Source organism: Sceloporus occidentalis, unplaced genomic scaffold (genome assembly GCF_023333645.1).
Source record: "Sceloporus occidentalis isolate IW3139 unplaced genomic scaffold, rSceOcc1.0.p SCAF_35, whole genome shotgun sequence".
Lineage (NCBI taxonomy): Eukaryota > Metazoa > Chordata > Lepidosauria > Squamata > Phrynosomatidae > Sceloporus > Sceloporus occidentalis.
In genome coordinates this window covers 8,175,733-8,194,791 of record NW_028317015.1, presented here as the reverse complement: position 1 = coordinate 8,194,791, position 19,059 = coordinate 8,175,733, and the positions used below count along the sequence as shown (strand labels likewise).

The window sequence follows — 19,059 nt, the reverse complement described above, 5'->3', positions numbered from 1 at the left end:
CTATGGTCGCTCTCTGGGATGTTGTGTGAAGGAGAACTCGGGGAATCATGGCGACCGGATGGAACGCATAATTGGTTCCCTCCTACCACGAGTGGAGAAAGGCATCCTGGCCCCTTGCCTCAGGATCTGGCAGCCAGCTGAAAAAGATTTCGAGTTGGCGATTCAGTCTCTATGCAAAGAGAGCTATGCTGAATGGGCCCCACAGGGAAAATATGCAATGGAAAATGTTTGGGTCCAACATCAAATCGCTGAGGTCCAAGAGGAAACGAGAGTTCCAGTCGCCTATGGTGTTTGATAAACCAGGGGACGAAGGACGATGTGTCTCTGTCCGCTAATGCTTTTGACTTGGTACCTCCCAATCGGTTTATGTACTGCACCGCGGAGATGTTGTCTAGTTTGAGAAGGACGCAGCGATGGGTCCTGTCCTTCACAAAGCTTTTGACTGAGAAAAATCCGGCTAACAATTCCAAACAATTTATGTGTAGGAGAAGAGGATCGTGTAGGGACCATTTCCCTCCAGGAGATATGGCGCACAACGGGCTCCCCATCCCAGTCAACTGGCGTCTGATTCTATGACCAAATCTGAAAATTGCTTTCCCGTTCCATTTGCAGACATGGTGAAGCCACCACAAGAGTTCTTCTCGTGTTTCCGTCGTCAGAGGGATCTCATCCGAATATCCCAGGCCCTCCCGCAGATGTTGGGCCTTCAGGCATTGAAGTGCCCAGTGATGTAGCGGGGACGGGAAAACAGCCTGAATGGATGCTGAGAGGAGACCCACAATGCGAGCCAGATTGCATAGCGAAATAAATGTTTGTTGAGTACTGAACATATCTCTTTGCGAATAATTTTAAGCTTCCGAGGAGGAAGACCGAGAATGAGAGTCGACCAAGAAACCTAAGAATTCCATTTCCCGAGAAAGAATCAAAACTGATTTCTTCTCGTTCAAGATGAAACCCAGGTCCGTAAGTAGAGAAACGGTCCACCCCTTATGAGTGTGCAGTGTATGGCAGTCTTGGGACATGATGAGGATAGGATAGGATAGTCTAGATAAATTATGTCATATGCCCCTGCTTATCGATAGAGCGACTACTGGTTTGAGTTTCGTGAAGCACCATGGTGCTGAAGATAAACCACATGGTAAACATGTTAATTGCCATTTCTGGCGTTCCCAAATGAATTGGAGGAAGTGTTGGTGTGAGGGACGGATGGGTACCATCACGTAAGCATACTTCAGGTCTATCTTGAGAAACCAACCTTTGAATACCGAATTTGCTCGATTATAAAAGACGACCCCTCAAAATCTGAATATTTATGAAAAAAAGAAAAAGCCTGAATATAAGACGACCCTATAGGAAAAAAGTTTTACCAGTAAATGTTCATTCACGTAAACTATGTGAACAATTTTTTTTAATAAACGCTATGATTGAGAAAAATATTTTGTTTTTATTTTTTTCTTCAACCTGACCCCCAGTTATGCACATCTGCCCCCTGGCTTGCCACTCTGCCCCAGAAATGCCTTATACCCCCTATATGCCACTGTGCCCCATGATATGCCTTTTGACCCCCTATGTGCCACTCTGCCTCCAGAATTGCCTTATACCCCTATATGCCACTCTGGCATTTAGGGGGTTAAAATGCATATTATGGGGTGGAGTGGCATTAAGGGGGTTAAAAGGCATTTCATAGAGCACTCTGCCCCCAGAAATGCCTTATGGCCCCCATTTAACACTCCCTCCCCCAAACTTACCGGTGTTTGAGTCCCCGGTGCTTAGTCCGGGCAGCGTGTAGAGCTCTACGCGATTCGCATAGACAGCGTCCGCTGCAGCCGGGAGGAGGCGCAGCTAGCAGCAGGGGTTGTCTGCGTCCATTGTGCAGACCTTCCCCGGCTGTCAGTTCCCAGGCCGCCCCGGTGCGGGGAACTCTGATCCCGATTCGCGTAGAGCTCTACACGCTGCCTTGACTAAGCACCGGGGGCTCAGAAGTACCGGTAAGGGGGGGGGGTAATCGGCGACATGTCATGGGACCTACTAGTCGATGTTTAGGATCGTGATGCCCCTCGATATCCTCGGGACCACCAAGGTCAGCTTCTTTGAGGAAAGAAGGGTGAGGTTTGGGAGGTCTCCTGGTACGATGAGGATCTTTCCCAGCCTTCCCAAAAACCTTTGGGTTAAATACTTTTTTTTTTTTTTTTTTTTTTTTTTTTAAATAGAACTTTGGGCTTTATCGAGGGATGTGAAAATATTCACATAATTCCCGACATCTTTGACAATAGGAATAGGAGACCTTCCGCAGAGGGGCATGGTTCATTTTCAGCCACATGAGCGAGCTGTTGGTCAATCTTCATGAGGATCGTCTACGCTCGACCGATAGTGAGGAGTTTGCGTTGCCTAGGAAGCAATCCAGTTGCCCATTTGAATCCAGTAAAACTGGTGCATTTTTATCTTCTACATTATGAGGGTCAGTCCCTTGGGCCTCTGAGCCTGATGAAGTGGGAGGTTTCTATTATGAATCTGAGTTAGAATCAGAGGAATCGGTGGATGAAGAGGTGAGATAGGAGTCAGGTTTGCTCCTTAAAACAGCCTTCCGCACCCGTTTGTCTTCCTCACGGGTAGAGGGTCGTGTGAAGGGTTGTTTGACACCTTCGGTAGTTTTACACTCAGGGTGTAAAGGTCTCTTGCCGACTGTTCGTCTTTAGATTGTCCCCTACGCTTTTTAGGCGATTCTCAGGGTGAGTCAATAAAACAACGATGTCTTTTTCTGGGTGGCCTTGCCAGTCCTCTTCATGCCCATGGATAACTGGCAGTCAGACTCCTCAACTGACCAGAAATATTCAGAGGGGGTCCTGGGGTGTGAAGTATGTGTGGTACTAGGTGTACCTGCAGTGGAATGAGCAATGGCCAATGCCCAGATTGGGCAATGGAGTCCGGCATAGAGGCCATGGCAGAGGCAATTGCTGAAGAAACTGTTAACTGTTGAGACTAAAATCCTCTGGCAGTGTTCCTCGTTTACAAAATCACCTTCAGCTGAAACCATCTTCCACTGCGTGGTAACGGAGATGACGTGTGTCTGAAGGAGTTTGATACAGCATATCGTCTGTCTTAACGTTAGAAAGAGGGCTAACTTTTACGTTTGCGTTTACCCAAGAGGGTCTCACCTGTTGCTGGATACCCCAGTCTCTACAGAGGTGGTAAGACTGGCACCTCGGTGCTGTAGACAACTAATGGATAAGGGACTTCTTCCTGTACAACTTCATGCATTTCTCACTATTTTGTTTTTATGATGTTCTTATTGCCGTTATACGTTACACTTATCCTTTTGTGGGTGCAGTTCAGACACCACAACTTACCTGTGACACTTGGGAATCTAGAAAGCAGAATCAGGCTGCAAGCTTGACAGACCTATCAAAGCCACTTTTTGGGTTATTCCCAACAGTTTAAAAAATAAAAAAGGTAGGTGCTTTGCCATTACTAGGTACCATAGGAAGTTTTGTTGGTGTTCACTATACAAGTAGTATATACCTTCTTAAAAAGCTTGAGCATGACAACCCAGTGGTCCCTACCTCACTTTAGGCAGACAGGGAAAAATCAATGTCATAAAAATGAACATTCTACTGCAGCTTCTTTACCCCCTAAACCCATAGAAATTCAGAGCTTTTCTCCACAGTCAAAACCATATCGATCCGACATGTATGGAACTGTTCTTAGGCTAGGCTAAAATACTCACTTCTACAGATACACAAAACAGCAGGACTGGTCTCAAACATGGAAAGGTACCACACAGCAATAGTACTCACTAGGGTGATTGGGTTAGGAAGCCACCATTGGAACAAATCTCATGAAACCACTGGGATTTCTCCTTTCGATTGACAAAACCGACAGTGGGACAGACAACCCTCCACACACACACTGCACAAACGCCAGAACCATACGGACACATGCTCGCACGACCTACCTATACTGCTCACACCGATTGTTAACCCTGAATTTCCCAGAGATACCTTGACTTTGCCCTCAACATATCAGTTTCACAGATTACCACAATGGCTGTCCATCGTTATTACAATCAGGGATGATGTGGACTGACATGGCAGCAATGACCCCATTACAAATATAGTACCATCTTACCATAGCACTGTACAAAGGACTTAATTTGACTTACAGAAACAGGTGAGGCGGGCCCTGCTCAAACAAGCTTACAATGCACAACACTTAGCTGAATCCCAAATAGCATTGCCAAGGAGCTCTATGGCACCTACCTCTCCTCCAACCATATGGCAGCACTCACATCATACTAAAGGCCAAAGCATCTATCCCACTACTCTGGAAATAAGACCCTCCAATTGTTCCCATCTGGTTGGGGAAAAATTGAGGCACACAAATAGAAGAGCTTATTTGGAAGAGTAGGGGACAGTTTAAAGCATACATGAACACTGTTTTACAAGCTGGAGTACATTATTGGAACAGACCTGAATGTTAAGTCTCCATAAATGTGAACTTTTTGTAGATTAAGCCTATAGATTGACATTTGCCATGTAGCCTTGTTACAAAATGGAGATGGGAATACATGTTGTAGGCCATTGTGTAAGGCTTACACATAAGGTTCCACTAAGTGACCCTTCACCAACACAAAAGCTGCAATATTTCTTAACCACAGTGAGAGACAGACTTGCACAACCCCACCCTTCTTTTCTGACCTCACTGCAAAATACACATTCACACCAAAACCATGTTTTATAGATTACAAAATTGATTTAAAACTACATTCTGTTGCACGGAAGTCATCAGAGCACACAACCTAACATGAACACCCTGACACCTACGCAAACATACCCAGACGCAAACACATACTTCCACTAGCATACCCAGACACACGCCAACATATCCAGACCCATGTGCTCGCACAAATACTCTCACTAGCATACCAAGACCCATGTGTTCATACAAATACACACCAAAAAAAAAATTAAAAAAAAAAATACAAACCTACCAAATACAGCTTCGCACACAGATACCCCACCCCTACAGCCCAACATACAGCCACACAGCTTACCCCAGAAAGCCTCAGCCCATCTTGATGTATCTTGATTGATACACCAATGTCAGCTAAGTGTCAGGAAGCTTGAAGATGTCTCAACTCTTACTGCTAAAGTGATGGGCGAATTGAATAGGAATAAATTGTGAATGCTATTTACATATTTATACTAAGCTATGTATATACAGTTGTTACAGATCTGGGGTAGGGCGACTTTAAAGTTAGAGATTTAAAGTTGAGATCTACTTCCCAACCACAAAACTTTTCAAATAGCAAGCTGATCTAATGACCCATAAAACAAAGAACAAACACAGAAGACAATGTTTCCAGTGGGCTTTTATTAAGTTAAAATTAACAAAGTGAAACAAAAACATCCAGATTTTACCACTTCTCTTCAATATTTGTGACTCGTTTCATAACCAAAGCCGACAGCAAAACAAAAAATGGAATTCTGCCCACTGGGCCATTTTCATTAATAATGCCAATTATTTCTGTCAGCTTAATTGTGCCATTTCAGTACAGCATATGAACATTCTACCCATCATACATTTGTCCTTCAAACATCCCCAAAACTGTGGCAAACCTAAGCTGTCAAGTAAATTGTATTTTATGGAAAACGGCATGTTTAACCCTTTTAAATGGGTGGTACTACCAAAAAGGTTAGAACCAAAACTTAAATTTCAGCAGGCGACTAAATCCTTTTGCGAACAGCAGAGCAGCAAAAGTCAGTGGCCTGCACCCACCCTAACCCACCCCCCCACAGGGCACAAGTTAGTATGCAACCCTTTACTTACAGACCTGCAACACATCTTAGGACTATTGCAAAGGCACTCCTCCTAAACCAATTTGAAATGTGTGGGAGCTGGAGCGTTCATTTAGTGCAGGGAAAGCATAACAATTGTTTTACCACAAATTTAAATAAAAAAAAACAAAAAAAAACTTGATGGTTGGTAGTACATTGGCACTTCTAATTTATCCTGCCCACACCATTTTATTACAAATGAAAAATAGCTAGGAGGAGGCATTTGATGTTCATCCTAACGTGTCTCATTCATCTACAGGCTGTAAACCCCACCCAATAAAATAAAAACAGAATGAGATGATTATCCTGTGCAGTGTCAGCAGGTAGAAACTTCTTTGCCATTAGGACACTGAACAGGAATACTAGAATATTTTAGGGCTCTGTAGTCATGTTCCAACTTTTAGTCATACAGAGCAGGTTTAACAAATCAAACAATGCAATGAAAAGATGCTCCCATCTCATCCTGGGAAAAAAAAATGAATTATCTTGTTTAAATACCCACATATAGGTTTCATCCCAAACACCAGATTCAAAGATAATTTGGCTCATGTCCAGGGCAGGCAATTGGATGTTTTGTGCCCGCAGAAAGGTGCACACAATGCCCTTTGGACTGCAAAACCTTCTGGTCAGTGAAAGGTTCGTTTCTCCTGGGATTGCTGCATTAACTTGGAAGACTACAACTTAAAGAACTTTTTTCTAAACGGGGTAAAAATATATTTAAAAATTAAAGTATTTTAGAGCATCTTTCCATCTGCTTTTTAAACCTTAACTTGCAATACTTGCACAGCACCATATTCCAGACAGCTTTTTCTTAAGAGCTATCAATTTATTCCTATAGTGCTCATTCACAACTCTCTCTGCTAGAAAAGTTTCTTCCTGCAGAAGAGTTTGGTATTTTAGGGAAAATTATTTTTTAAAGGATCATGGCTTTAGCACCAGCATAAAAACACTGCCCTTCAAAATGAAGAGTTGCTGCAGATGTAAAGGAGCAGTGGTGCAAGAGAACACGATGACATGTGCTCTGTAAATATGACAACTTTGGGTGGGGAAACGCATTTATTGCACCATGATCCCAAAGACAATAAAAAAAGCCTTCAGTAGTAGAGCAAATGTAACCCTCCATTAAATAGATCAAGTCATCCACCCAACAAAACAATAAAAATGCCAATTGTGCTCTAGCAACTCTGAAGTTTTAGGTGTTGTGAACATTTCCATCACACAGCAGCTGCTAGCGCCCTGTGCTCAGGATGTACCTGGATGCATACTTATAAACTTTGACTAGGTAAAATGTACGTGTTCCTTCTAGGAAAAATCCAATTGCAGTGCATAGCGTGGAAATTCTTTGCAATCCAGGTACAATTAAGTGTTTGGGGGGGAAAAAGGTAGGGAAGAGCGGGGGAAAAAAAAAAAAAGATGGCTTCTCACTCATTTTGCCTGTAGATAAGGCCAAGCATCAAGCACACTGGGAGAGGCACAGTTCAAAGCAACACTTTGCTAAACTGAAGTGGTATTCGTTTAATGAATGCTGGTCCAAAAGCATTACTATATCAATTTAGTGTTTCAAAAAAAAAAAAAAAAAAAAGCCAAACATTTTAGATTACCATTTTCCCCTCTTATTTCCAGTCCAATAAATTGGGGTGAACGGGGAAGTCAAAGTGCCAAAATATCCCCTCATTTTGCTTTAATCCAAAACAAGCAAACCACTTCATACAGGTCAGATACCTGAAATATCTGACGTAGCAAGTATTTCTTCAAAGTGCTGCTATAAGCTGAACCACTCTCATCTTTAGCTGCTGTCCTAACCCACCCCACAATCCCTCATCAAACCATCATTTAGGGATGAAAAAAGTGATAACCCCCAACCCACCCACACAACAAAACAAAAAAAGTAAAGTATTTACATTTTTATACACTTATTCACATCAAATTCTCTAGTATCATCCCCACACCCCTTCATGCGGATACTTTGTAAGGGCAGGAGACATGGCTTTGGAAAAGATCTGAAATTCAATGATGCTGCTGCAGGGCGGCACAAATATACAAACAGCTTTTAGTGTTCACCTGGGCAATGATCTGCGCCAGCAACAGCAATAAAAAAAGTCTGGAACTCACTTAAAAGCCTCCCAAAATATTCTGACATTGGTGCAGGGTTTTGTTTTTTGCTTGTTTAAATTTATGTACAGATTTATACTACAGGGTTGTGGGACCAACATAAGTTGATTTTTTTTCCAGATGGAAACAAAGGTGGAACAAACCAAAATGGAAGAATTGTAACTGGTAATTTTCCCCTTACTGTACCAGCTTTACATGGGTTAAATCTATAACCAATAAAATGAGGGGCAATTTTAAATAATGTTTTGTTCCTTATGTTAGCATTGGAAAGGTGATTTTGAACGGTCTTAGCGTAAGGCACTTTGCACAAGTAAAAAGTTTGGTTACAGGGAAAGCAAGAAAGAAAATCACAAAAAAAAAAACCATGGACTCCAAAATGCAATGAGGACACAATGGAAGTCTGACTAAAGCTGGCATTCAATTGTTTTAACTTTTCAGCCAGGGGACTGCAACAAAAACCAAAAAAAAACTGCTTGGCTTGTCTTCTGAACAGCAGGGAAACTATTCAAGCTACGGGTTTCCCTTAGACAATGGCTTAAAGGATTTCCAGTACATATATTATCCCCAGGTAATAAAAATGAAAAAGCCTTTTAAGTGCAACTATCTGAGCACGCAGTGCCACCATTGGGAGTAAATTGAAATAAAAGGATGGGTGGGGGAGATTTCCAGACTTGAAACTATGCTTTATGTTCCAGAAGAATTAAAAAAGAAAAAGGCAGTTGAGTGGGGAACAAACTCAAGAAAATGATGCATGACAGGTCAACATCTTCTCATCTTCATCATCGGGCAGCAGAACCTGTTGAAAGAAAGCATCTGAATAAAATCTGCATACAAACCAAACATCTACAGTTCCCACAATGAGCATTATAATCTATATAAATCAAATCAGTGCCCTAACCCCTTGTCTCATACGACTGCAACACAGAATTGCGTAATCCCTGAATGTTAAACATTGACATACGTCTATTAGAGTTTTGCTTTATTGGCAGAAGACATCTAAAGCAATATTTGGTGCTAGAAAACTATAAAAATGAAGTATATGCAAGCAATACCCAGCATTGCATGCGTTTCAATTTAAGGTTAAGGTATTCAAAAAAACCTTAGCGGAACGGTCACATTCTCCAATGGCTCGGACATTACGTGTTTGGTGTCTATGGCAGCCATCAGCGCTTGTATCACAACTAAAAGGTAAACACGATTAAAGAATGTTCTGGGATGGGGCATTTCTTAAGATCTATGTTTGAAAGGCACACTTAACCTTACTTTCTCACTAAACCAAATTATTAACTCTGAATGCTGCTATCAGAAGAAACTAGAATGAGGAGGACTGAATACTGACTTGAAAGTTAATGCTTATCTTCTCCCGATTCGCTGTGATATTCAGCCACATATAGGCTCTTGTCAATGCTGCTGGGGATCGGCTTAATCTCTGTTCCCAGCTGTTCCTCAATACTTTTAAGGTTGAATCTGTCATCATAGGTGATCAAATTTATGGCAAGGCCAAGGTGCCCAAAGCGACCTGAACAAAAAGAAAAAAAAAAAAAAAAAAAAGTTACCAGTTACAGCAAGAAAAGTTGCTTTCTCCTCCACAAGTGTGGTGTGATCACAAAAGACTATAATCTAAAAACTAGTATCAGAACGAGGGCAAAATTCAGTTTACAAAGTACTTACATCATTTTACAGAGGATTGTTTATATTATTGCATCAAAGACAAGCAAGTCAAATATTCTAGTGTATGGGCATTTTAAAAAACAGGCTATTAAACAGTGATTGGCGAACTGATTTTTCACCTTCCTCTTTACATGTACATACTAAGGCTGTAAGCGTCCGTAGCTTACTCTTTCTTCAGGTTACCATTACTAACTATGCTGGTGTTTACCTGATCTTCCTATACGATGTAGATAGGTCTCTGCCAGCTTTGGAAAGTCAAAGTTTATCACCACATTCACAGCTTGGATATCAATACCACGGGTAAACAAGTCTAAAGGGGGAGAGAATGTATATAAAAAGCTGGTTAAATAAAAATAAGTCATAAATTTATACAGAAGGGTGGAATACCTGACTATTTTTACATTTTCTTAGTCTGTTTTTCATACTACCCAAATTACATTAATTGTACAGACCAAAGGTTAAGAAGGCTGGGACGATGATATAAATTCTTAATATAAATACCCATTAATATACATCATACCATAACAAGGTATAATTTAAGACTTGAAGATTTGTAGTCATTGACTAAGCTTTACGTAAGGAATTTTAACAAAATGCAGAAAATTGGTGGCATTCTTACCAGTGCAAACAAGATTGCGGCATAAGCCATTTCGGAAATCGTGGAAAACTCTGTTCCTGTGCTCCTGCAAACAAAACACTCAAGACTCTTATTGGAATTTATACATTTGCCAAGAAATAGAATGTTATGTTATTAGCCCTCGCCGAGCATAAAGCAGACTATGCAGCTTGACTCCTCAAAACAAACTATGGCCGCCCAATCGCCTCAAGATTGTAAGCTTGCGAGCTCTCTCTACCCAACATATCGGTTTGTCTTAGTCTGTCAATTCACTTGTCAGACCACTTGAATATATGTATTGTATTAAGTGCTGCGTAAATTATTGGCGCTATATGAAGATAATAAATCTTACGGCATGTAGGAAGGAGATTGACAAGGAGTTAATTCAAACTCGTTTTTTCTATTACACGCCTTGAAATTGAAGTCAGACAAGTAGATATGGGACACTTTAAGATGTTATACTCAACAGAATATTGTAGGATAAGGTAACCATAAAATGCTCAATTAAGTGCAGATGAAACCATGTGTTAATGTATATTCTTACAGACGATGACCTCAAAAGGGACAACAGCATATCTTCTGATTATTGTGACGTTAAAACGTTAGTACTAAGATTCTAACACTGTTACATATGCATGCAAGTTACAGAATAAGCAGCATTGTGTATAATACCAACCTGCCTCATCTTTGCATGAATATAGAAGCAGGAATAGCCCAACTGGGAGATCTTCTTTGCCAGCAGTTCCACCCTTTGGGAGGAGTTGCAGAAAATTATGGATTGGTTTATCTGTAGCTAAAACAAAAAGTGCGGATTGTCAGCTTCTAAAGTTCCAGTGAGAAAACCCCTACAAACTTACAGTAAGTACCGACGCTCCAGTGTGAAACACATGAAACAACCCCTGAGCTAAAGCAGCATTTCCTCAACACTAGCTCCCGAGAACATATCCAAACAGCATTTAAACAGCCCTCACAATGTTTTATACTGTGCACTGCTAGAATTGGATATATATATCTATATAATAGTAGTAGTAGTAGTAGTAGTAGTAGTAGTAGTAAACACTCATCTACAGACACCAGACTGCTTGTTTTTCCCTCAGAAATATCATGGTGCTGCCACAACCACAGGGGATTCTGGGTAGGCGCATACAAATAAGGTTAATTATCACCTTTGATAATATAATCATAAACATTGGAATCAAGATTTTTCCAGTTATGTATTTAAGCCATACTTTGCTTAGAGGTGAAAGTAGCTATTTTAGTCAAATCACCCTAACCAGCGTTAAGGCTCCTAAAATCTAAAAAATTGCATGCAGAGTTTAAAAAGTGATGCGACATCCTCTGGTTCGTTAAGATTCCACTGGGGTCTTCAGACTCCAACAGCAAAATACATTCGGTGCACTGGCTATACACATGAGCACCTAGAAAACGCCAGCTTATTTGGTTTAGCTGGAAATATTCAAACTTAAACGTCAAAAATAAGTCTCGATTTAGCGATCCTGTCAGGGTGTATTAGTATGCCCTGATGGCTAAGCAGGAAGATCTCTGTCAATACACATGATGGTGCCTGTGTAGGTATTGCTCTAATAGACATTTGAATGCCAAAATGATTTTGGGCAGGCTCTTGATGCAGTAGGAGAAGACCTCAGGTCTGTAGACACTGCTAAGATATCAGGTGACCAAGAAAAACGTAGCGAGATACACGACATTATGGACCAAACAAGAAAAAAAACAAAAAAAAACAAAAAACATGCTGAAGGGTTTTGTGCTGAGTTGTAAGACTGCCACACATTTCACCTTCAAATATGCACAGAATTTACCATACTTTAAAAGCATTTTTAATTGCTAGATTATTCAAAATGTAAATCACAATTTAAGATCAACGTAAAAAAGCAGAGAATCTGCATAAAGCACGGGCGTCCCCAACATATTTAAAATGCTTACCCTGGAGAAAAGTGTGTTGAGGCAGTGAACCTTCTGCCTTTCTGTCACATAGGCGTAATATTGCGTTACCCCCTTCAATGTCAGCTCCTCCATCAGATTAATCTCATATGGTTTTTGCAAATGAGAAGACTAAAAAGGAAATGGATACATATTACTCATTGGAAACCAACTCCTTTTGAAACAAACAGACAATCTGTCTCCAAGACTAGGGGTGATCAAAAGTTTATAATAGGTCTGAATGTCACAACCCAGCAAAAAAGCAGTATTACCGTATTGGCTCAAATATAGGCCGCACTTTTTTCCCCACTTTAAGTCTTTAAAGTGGGGGTGCGGCCTATATTCGGGGTCTAGCACCCGACGCCCCAACATGCAGTCCCGGGCGCATCCTACTCTCCGAAATGCTCAGACAACCTCCCCCGCCAGCACTTCCCCCAGGGGGTGTCGGGTGACGGCACGGGAGGTTGTCTAAGCGCATCGTGCGGACGGTCACCGGCTGCGGAGGTTGTTTACCCGCATCGCCGCAGCCAGTGACCGTCCGCACGATGCGTTTTACCTCTGCCCCCCAAGACTTACCAGAGCAGACTCCCGGGTGTCTGCTCTGGTAAGTCGGGGGGGGGGGGGGGGGGGGGGGCGCAGAGTGGCAGCATGTTTTTATGGTGCTTTTTTAAAGAAAAAAACTCTTTAAAAAGCACCAAACTTTTAGGGTGCGGCCTATATACAGGGGCGGCCTATATCCGAGCCAATACGGTATTTTAGGTAACCTTGAGTAAAGTTCAGTTTAGAGGGGAATATATAATGACAGCCAGCTCAACAGATGTCTGGTTTAGTCCTTTCCAGACAGCCACTGAAATCTGAAGGATAACTTCCACAAGTACTGTATTGGCTCGGATATAGGCCGCACCCGAATATAGGCCACACCCTAAAAGTTAGTTGCTTTTTTAATGAAAAAAGTTTATGCCCCCCCCCCCCGGAGACATGCTGCCACTCTGTCCCAAAGATGTACCCCTCCCGAGATATGCTGCCACTCTGCCCCCCCTCCCCGAGATATGCTGCCACTCTACCCCCCCTCCCCGAGATATGCTGCCACTCTGTCCCCGGTGCAGACTCCACGGGGTCTTGCGGGGCCGGCAGGGGACATCTACACAACACGTTTTCAACTTCCGGTGCCGGCACTTCCGCCGTGGGAAGTACCGGCAAGGAAGATTGTTCGCGCAGCAACAACCTCCGCTGCCGGCACGTCTGCAAGATGTGCTTTAAAAATCTCCCTTGCCAAGACTCCCCACGTGGGAATCCCCTATAGACTTACCGGGACGTCCAAAAAACGCCCACTAAGAAACCCCTATGACCATCCCCGGTACGTCCAGCCCTTCGCGCAGCGTCAGGGACACATACCCGCCCGCTGCACGGTAGACCAGGCTGTCGGTATAAGCTGTTACAGTTGAAAGTGCCCGATCGCGCAGTTGCAAACGCGCGATCGGGCATTCCCTTCCGGGTTGCACCACTGCTGACGTAACCCGGAAGGCACCTGCATAGAGCTCACAGTGTGATCGGTGCAGGTGGATCGCGGGGAGGGGAGCGAGAAACCATGTCTCACTCCCCCTCCCGTCCTGAAAGAGGAGGAAAAAAAAAAAAGTCAATTTAAAAATTAATATAAATACAAAAAAAAAAAAGTGAGCTGTGATGTCATTGTGACATCACTGGCATGTTCAGGACGTCCCTACGAGGACCTCTAACCATTTGTGTAAAAATATATAAAAAAATAAATGTAAAAAAAAAAATAAAAATCCTTACTTCCCATTGCCCTAGCATAACATCTAGCCAGTATAACCCTTCTGCCCCCGTTCACAGCCCCCAAACCCGTTAAGCCATAGGCATACAAATTATACAAAATTTTACACCTAATAGTATGCTCCCTGGTGCTGGGAAAGTCTGGAAAATCTATATAAATTAGGTATTTCTGGAATCAGGACACCTGAATTAATAAACTTGGAGGGGATTTTCCATCACTTTACCTAATTTTGCGAGGATTCAGAGTGAAAATGTAAAAAGACATTAATTTTTCTAATCTTCGCTAGTTTTTACTAAATTTCTCATTCTAAATTTTCAGCTAATCATCCAACTATGGTATCAAAAGAAAGCTCTATCTCTCCTTGAAAAAACAATATATAGTTTACATGGGTACACTATTCACAGGAAAAGAGAATCATCGCTAAACCGACATACCCCAAAAATGGCAAAATTGCTCTGGGCTTTGAGGTAACAAAAAACCCTGGGATTGAAGGGGTTAAAGCACATCGTGCAGACATGCCGGCAGCGGAAGTTGTTTATGCTCGCATCACCGCTGCCATTGAACATCTGCACGATGCGCTTAGACAATCTCCCATGCCGGCACCCCCCCCTCCCCCCGTGGGAAGTGCCGGCAGGGGAGGCTGTCTCAGCGTATCCGAGAGTAGGATGCAGGTCCCCTGCACCACTGCAGGGGATCTGTATCCCAACCCCACTGCCTGCCCGGCGCTTCATGTCCCGGGGGTCGGGCGCTAGACCCCGAATATAGGCCACACCCCCACTTTAAAGACAAAGTGGGGGGGAAAAGCGCAGCCTATAGTCTAGCCAATACGGTATATGGGGAATCTTAAACTTTACCCAAAAACCTGAACCAATGAATGCACAAAATGGGAAGTAAGAACCCTTCCAAGTAGTGAAGTGAAACATGGATGATGTGATTTAAGATACTGGTGGCAAACATGGACCAGATTAAATTATAAGATGTACTTACCATAAATTTCTGAACGCTGAGGGGAAATGTGGCAGAGTAAAGAAGAATTTGCCTGTTTTTAGGTAGCGTCATAATGATATCCTCCATTATTTGCACAAAGTCTTGAGACAGCAGTTTGTCTGCCTGCATAAAGAGGAAGCTTGTTAAGGAGTCAAACTATAGACATCATATACACTTCAATACATATGATGTGGGCATGTGCATTACACTACCAGCCAAGCTCAGGAGTGTCTAATAAGACGCCTCCACACACACGAGCAGAAGAGCTCCAACTGATCCGAAGAAAGCCTCGTATGCCAGACCGAAAATGCACATTATCAGTTACAATTTGAGAATCTGCAACACGAGCACAGAACAATTGGACAGTACATTTGTTTCAGAAAGAGGATTTTAGCAACCAACTAATTTTAATGGTCTGAAAATCAAGATAACGCTGTATATACAAAGTTTAAAATGAGTTGCATTAGGTCACAAGAAGACAACTTAAATTGTTTTAATTACATGCATGACTTATGTTAAGTTTCATTTTTGCAGAATCCTATAACACCCTGCAACAGTGTTACTAAATGGTCATTAGTTTCTACAATCTCATTCAATAACAGAGATGGTATTACCTCATCCAAAACGATCATCTGGACGTGGTCTACTTTGGCTACACCTTTTTTTATGAGATCAAGAATCCTCCCAGGAGTAGCTATCACCACATGTACTACAAAAGAAAAGTCACCAAGTCAAACAGAGCAAATATGGAGATTCCAATTAGGGCAGCTTAAAAAAAAAAAAAAAATTATTTTGACCTGGGTGCAATAAAATCCTACAGGGACCAGAAATTGAGATCACACCAGGGATGCAGAACCTATTATCTTCATAGTCACGTTAGAAATATGGTTGGGCTTTCACAGAAGCATCATAGCATGGATGTTATGTGTTGTACTTTACAATGATGAATAATCGGTTATCCACCAGACAGGTAGACTGGGATGTTCGGTACCCATACATTTAACAGATTCGATCCTGTCCCAGAATATTAGGTTCTTGCTTCAGCCAATCAGTCGTTGCCGCTGCCTTTGATTTAGAAAATCCCTCAAGATCCACTCCAAGGACTTCTACGAACGTACACCCTTCCCTCCCTTATTGCGTTAGCTTACTTTTCCTAATGGCTGATCAATTCCCAACAGTATTTTTAACTCTTGTATAATACAAACCGCCCCCCCCAACTTCCTCTAGATTTTTAGCACATCTTGACAGGGCCCTCTTCACCTGTTTCTTTATGTCACCTTGTTATGTTATATACTAGTTTTATTTCTATCCTATATATAGTTCCATCAGATTCTGGAATACATTGTGGATCAAAAAAAAAAAAGTTGAAAATTGCTGCTACCTATCAAACACGCCGCCCCATAGAGAATATCACTAAAGCTTAGTTTCTCTGTATCACTAAAATGACCTTAATGTAAATCTTAAAGACTCCAGTAAATCAGGTTTTGGGTGATTTAGCTGTGAACACAGGGGAGTCCCAGTCAGTTTACGGATACAGCCATCATGTATTACTGAATTGCTAGCAAAAAGAAAATTTTAAACACAAGCTACCAAAAAATACCTGTGTCATCTAGCCTCATTATATCATCACGTAGGTTTGTTCCCCCAGTTGTTGCCATGACTTTAACACCTCCCATGTGCTTGCTGACTTGGATGCAGATCTGACTGACTTGTAAAGCCAGTTCTCGTGTCGGTACAATCACCATTGCTATTAAAAAAAAAAAAAAACAGATTTGACATACATCTTACTATTTGGAAATTATATAACATTAATATGTTCAGGTGAACAGAATGACCCTGCTGTACACACAAGAAAACATGTGCTAGCCACATTTACAAAACCCTTCTGGTCATACAACATGCAGATGTCACATGCACAGAAATTTGCAACATTTACACTGGTAACAAGGACATTGAGTTTATCCAGACTCCTCTCACCTTGTATGCAGTCCTTCTTTAGATCTAGCCGTTCAAGTAACGGAATGAGGTAGGCTCCACTTTTGCCAGTTCCATTCTTAGCTCTAGCCAAAATATCTCTACCAGACAATGCAATGGGAATGCTCTCCTCCTAGAAAGGCATGCAAGTATTTTTGGTAATACATAAAAGCTTTCATCGCCAAACACATTTATGGACAAGTCTCTAAAGGCTGTATTTTAACTAACCTGAATTGGTGATGGTTTCTCCCATCCCATTTCAAAAATTCCCATGAGCAGCTCTCGTTTTAAACAATAGTCTTCAAACTCATTGCCTTTTGTGGAGGTGACGTCCTGCAGGAGACAGTCAATTAAGATGGCAATCTGCACAAGCAACTGTTTACAGGCACAAAACAATCATACGAGGCCAAGTGATTTTGCAGCTGTTCAAGAAAATAGAATAAAGCAAAAACTTTGAATGGAATTCCTCATCTGGTAGAAGATGAGGAATTCCTATGGAAGGCGGCTCATTACACTAAGATACAAATTCACGTATTGAATCTTACCGAAGTCTTTATTCTAAGATCTTTTGGAGGGAGTTTCAACGTTTTCTTCCAGTCATCACCAGGTCTGCAAGCAATTAACAAGTCTTAAACCTAGCTGCAAATAACTACTCAAGGTGACAATTTGACCGGCATAGAATTTACAGCCATAACAAAAACAGAGTTCTCTAGTATGCTTGAAAGTTCACCGTCATATTCAGTGAAGCGCTCCCTGAATTGTTGGCAATGTATAAATTATAGACTACAGGACATTTGTAAAATAAGGCACATAAGGCCAGAAGCAAAACAAAGTATGTAATTCAAGACTTGTTTTAACAAACATGTTACATATTCTAATAAACATTTATGGGTGCACAACTGCTGTTTTGTTTGGTTGTTTTTTTTGAACACTAGAATGCAAACATCCACCCTTTTTTATGAAGCAGGGAGAAAAATGAATGACAAAAAAATACCCAGGTGTTGATCCAGACCCCCCACTATATAGACACATAATTAACAAAGTCTTAACCTTAACATGCTACAGATGCACACATCGCTGGGCTCAGTGTAGATACTCACTTTATACCGCTGCTCATACTCTGTGCTTGCTGTTGACTTCCATTATTGATTGTGCTGGCATTTTTCAGCTGGTTTATTTGTTGCGTCTGTGTTCCCCCACCTGCAGTCCCTACGCTGGGTTTCACTGGGCCCCTCAGCTGCCCATTCTGGCTGGACAGACCCATTAAAACAGGGTTCTCTGTTCTGGCGGTGCTCATTTTGTTTTCCTTTAAATTGTCCCTTTGAAAGTTTCTTTCAACTTCAAAGTTTGAAAGTCAGTACAGAGACTGTAATAACAGTTTATTGAACTCTTCAAAATGAAGAGATAAAGTCTTGCTCAATATATGAGTCCTTATTGCAACACAAGCAAGTGCTTGTCCTTGTTTAAGTCTGAACTGTGAAATCACTTGCTTTGATGCATCAAATCAAATTTCCTTTATAAAAAAAAAAAAAAAAGCCTTGGACTAAAGACGATATATAGTTCTTTCAATGAAATCTAGAAGAGGAAAAAAAAACCAAAGTTAACATTGACAAGCTCAAGGAAGCAAGAACTGTAAAACCACAACACAAAATGCTATTCGATCACACAACTGACTTCTTCCTGCCAAGTACTGAAACCCAACCAACAAAAAGCAAATTAGCCAGATGTTGCAGTTAACAGCCAGCTACAAACGATGATGTATAAAACAGATTAAAGCAGGGCTCAGCAAACCCAGGTGCCAGGTTGGCACAGCAGCTAGAAGGACAAGGGGTAAAAACTGGCCAGGGCTACCATTGTGAATGTGGCACAGTGAAGTGTGGCGAGGCACACAGCAGGGTCACACAATGTGCATTACCTCACCCGACTGGGGGCATCACAATTGAGGAAGGCACCCACATGGCAGGTCTTTGAGGTGGGGAGTAGTGTATGTATGGGTGTATACTGTAGTGTCAGTCAGCATGTATATGTATAGCGCTGGAGTCAGACTGTATAATGTGTCAGTGTGTAAATGTATCGCAAAAGAGCCAGTATGTCTACTGTATTATGGTGCCAAAGCGTGTGTTACAGTATGTTAT

General features: G+C 41.8%; 1 protein-coding gene across 1 annotated transcript; it reads right to left on the bottom strand.

Annotated features, from left to right (window-relative positions):
• Nucleotides 1-9,292: 9,292 nt before the first annotated feature.
• Nucleotides 9,293-18,221, bottom strand: LOC149298054 (putative ATP-dependent RNA helicase ddx6). Its single transcript, XM_089487908.1, has 12 exons — nt 18,025-18,221; nt 17,470-17,533; nt 17,153-17,257; nt 16,928-17,057; nt 16,551-16,697; nt 15,565-15,659; nt 14,951-15,073; nt 12,175-12,303; nt 10,910-11,026; nt 10,237-10,300; nt 9,826-9,927; nt 9,293-9,465 (listed from the first exon to the last, which is right to left on the bottom strand). The coding sequence occupies exons 1-12, from the start codon at nt 18,219-18,221 to the stop codon at nt 9,293-9,295; spliced, it is 1,446 nt and encodes a 481-aa protein (XP_089344034.1).
• Nucleotides 18,222-19,059: the final 838 nt, after the last annotated feature.

Coding starts and splice junctions, on each gene's coding strand:
- LOC149298054 (XM_089487908.1), bottom strand. CDS start 18,221: ATGAGCACCGCCAGAACAGAGAACCCTGTTTTAATGGGTCTGTCCAGC. Junction 16,698..16,927: donor AAAGAAGGACTGCATACAAG/GTGAGAGGAGTC, acceptor TTTTTTTAATAG/CAATGGTGATTGTACCGACA. Junction 15,074..15,564: donor AGATGATCGTTTTGGATGAG/GTAATACCATCT, acceptor CTCTTTATGCAG/GCAGACAAACTGCTGTCTCA.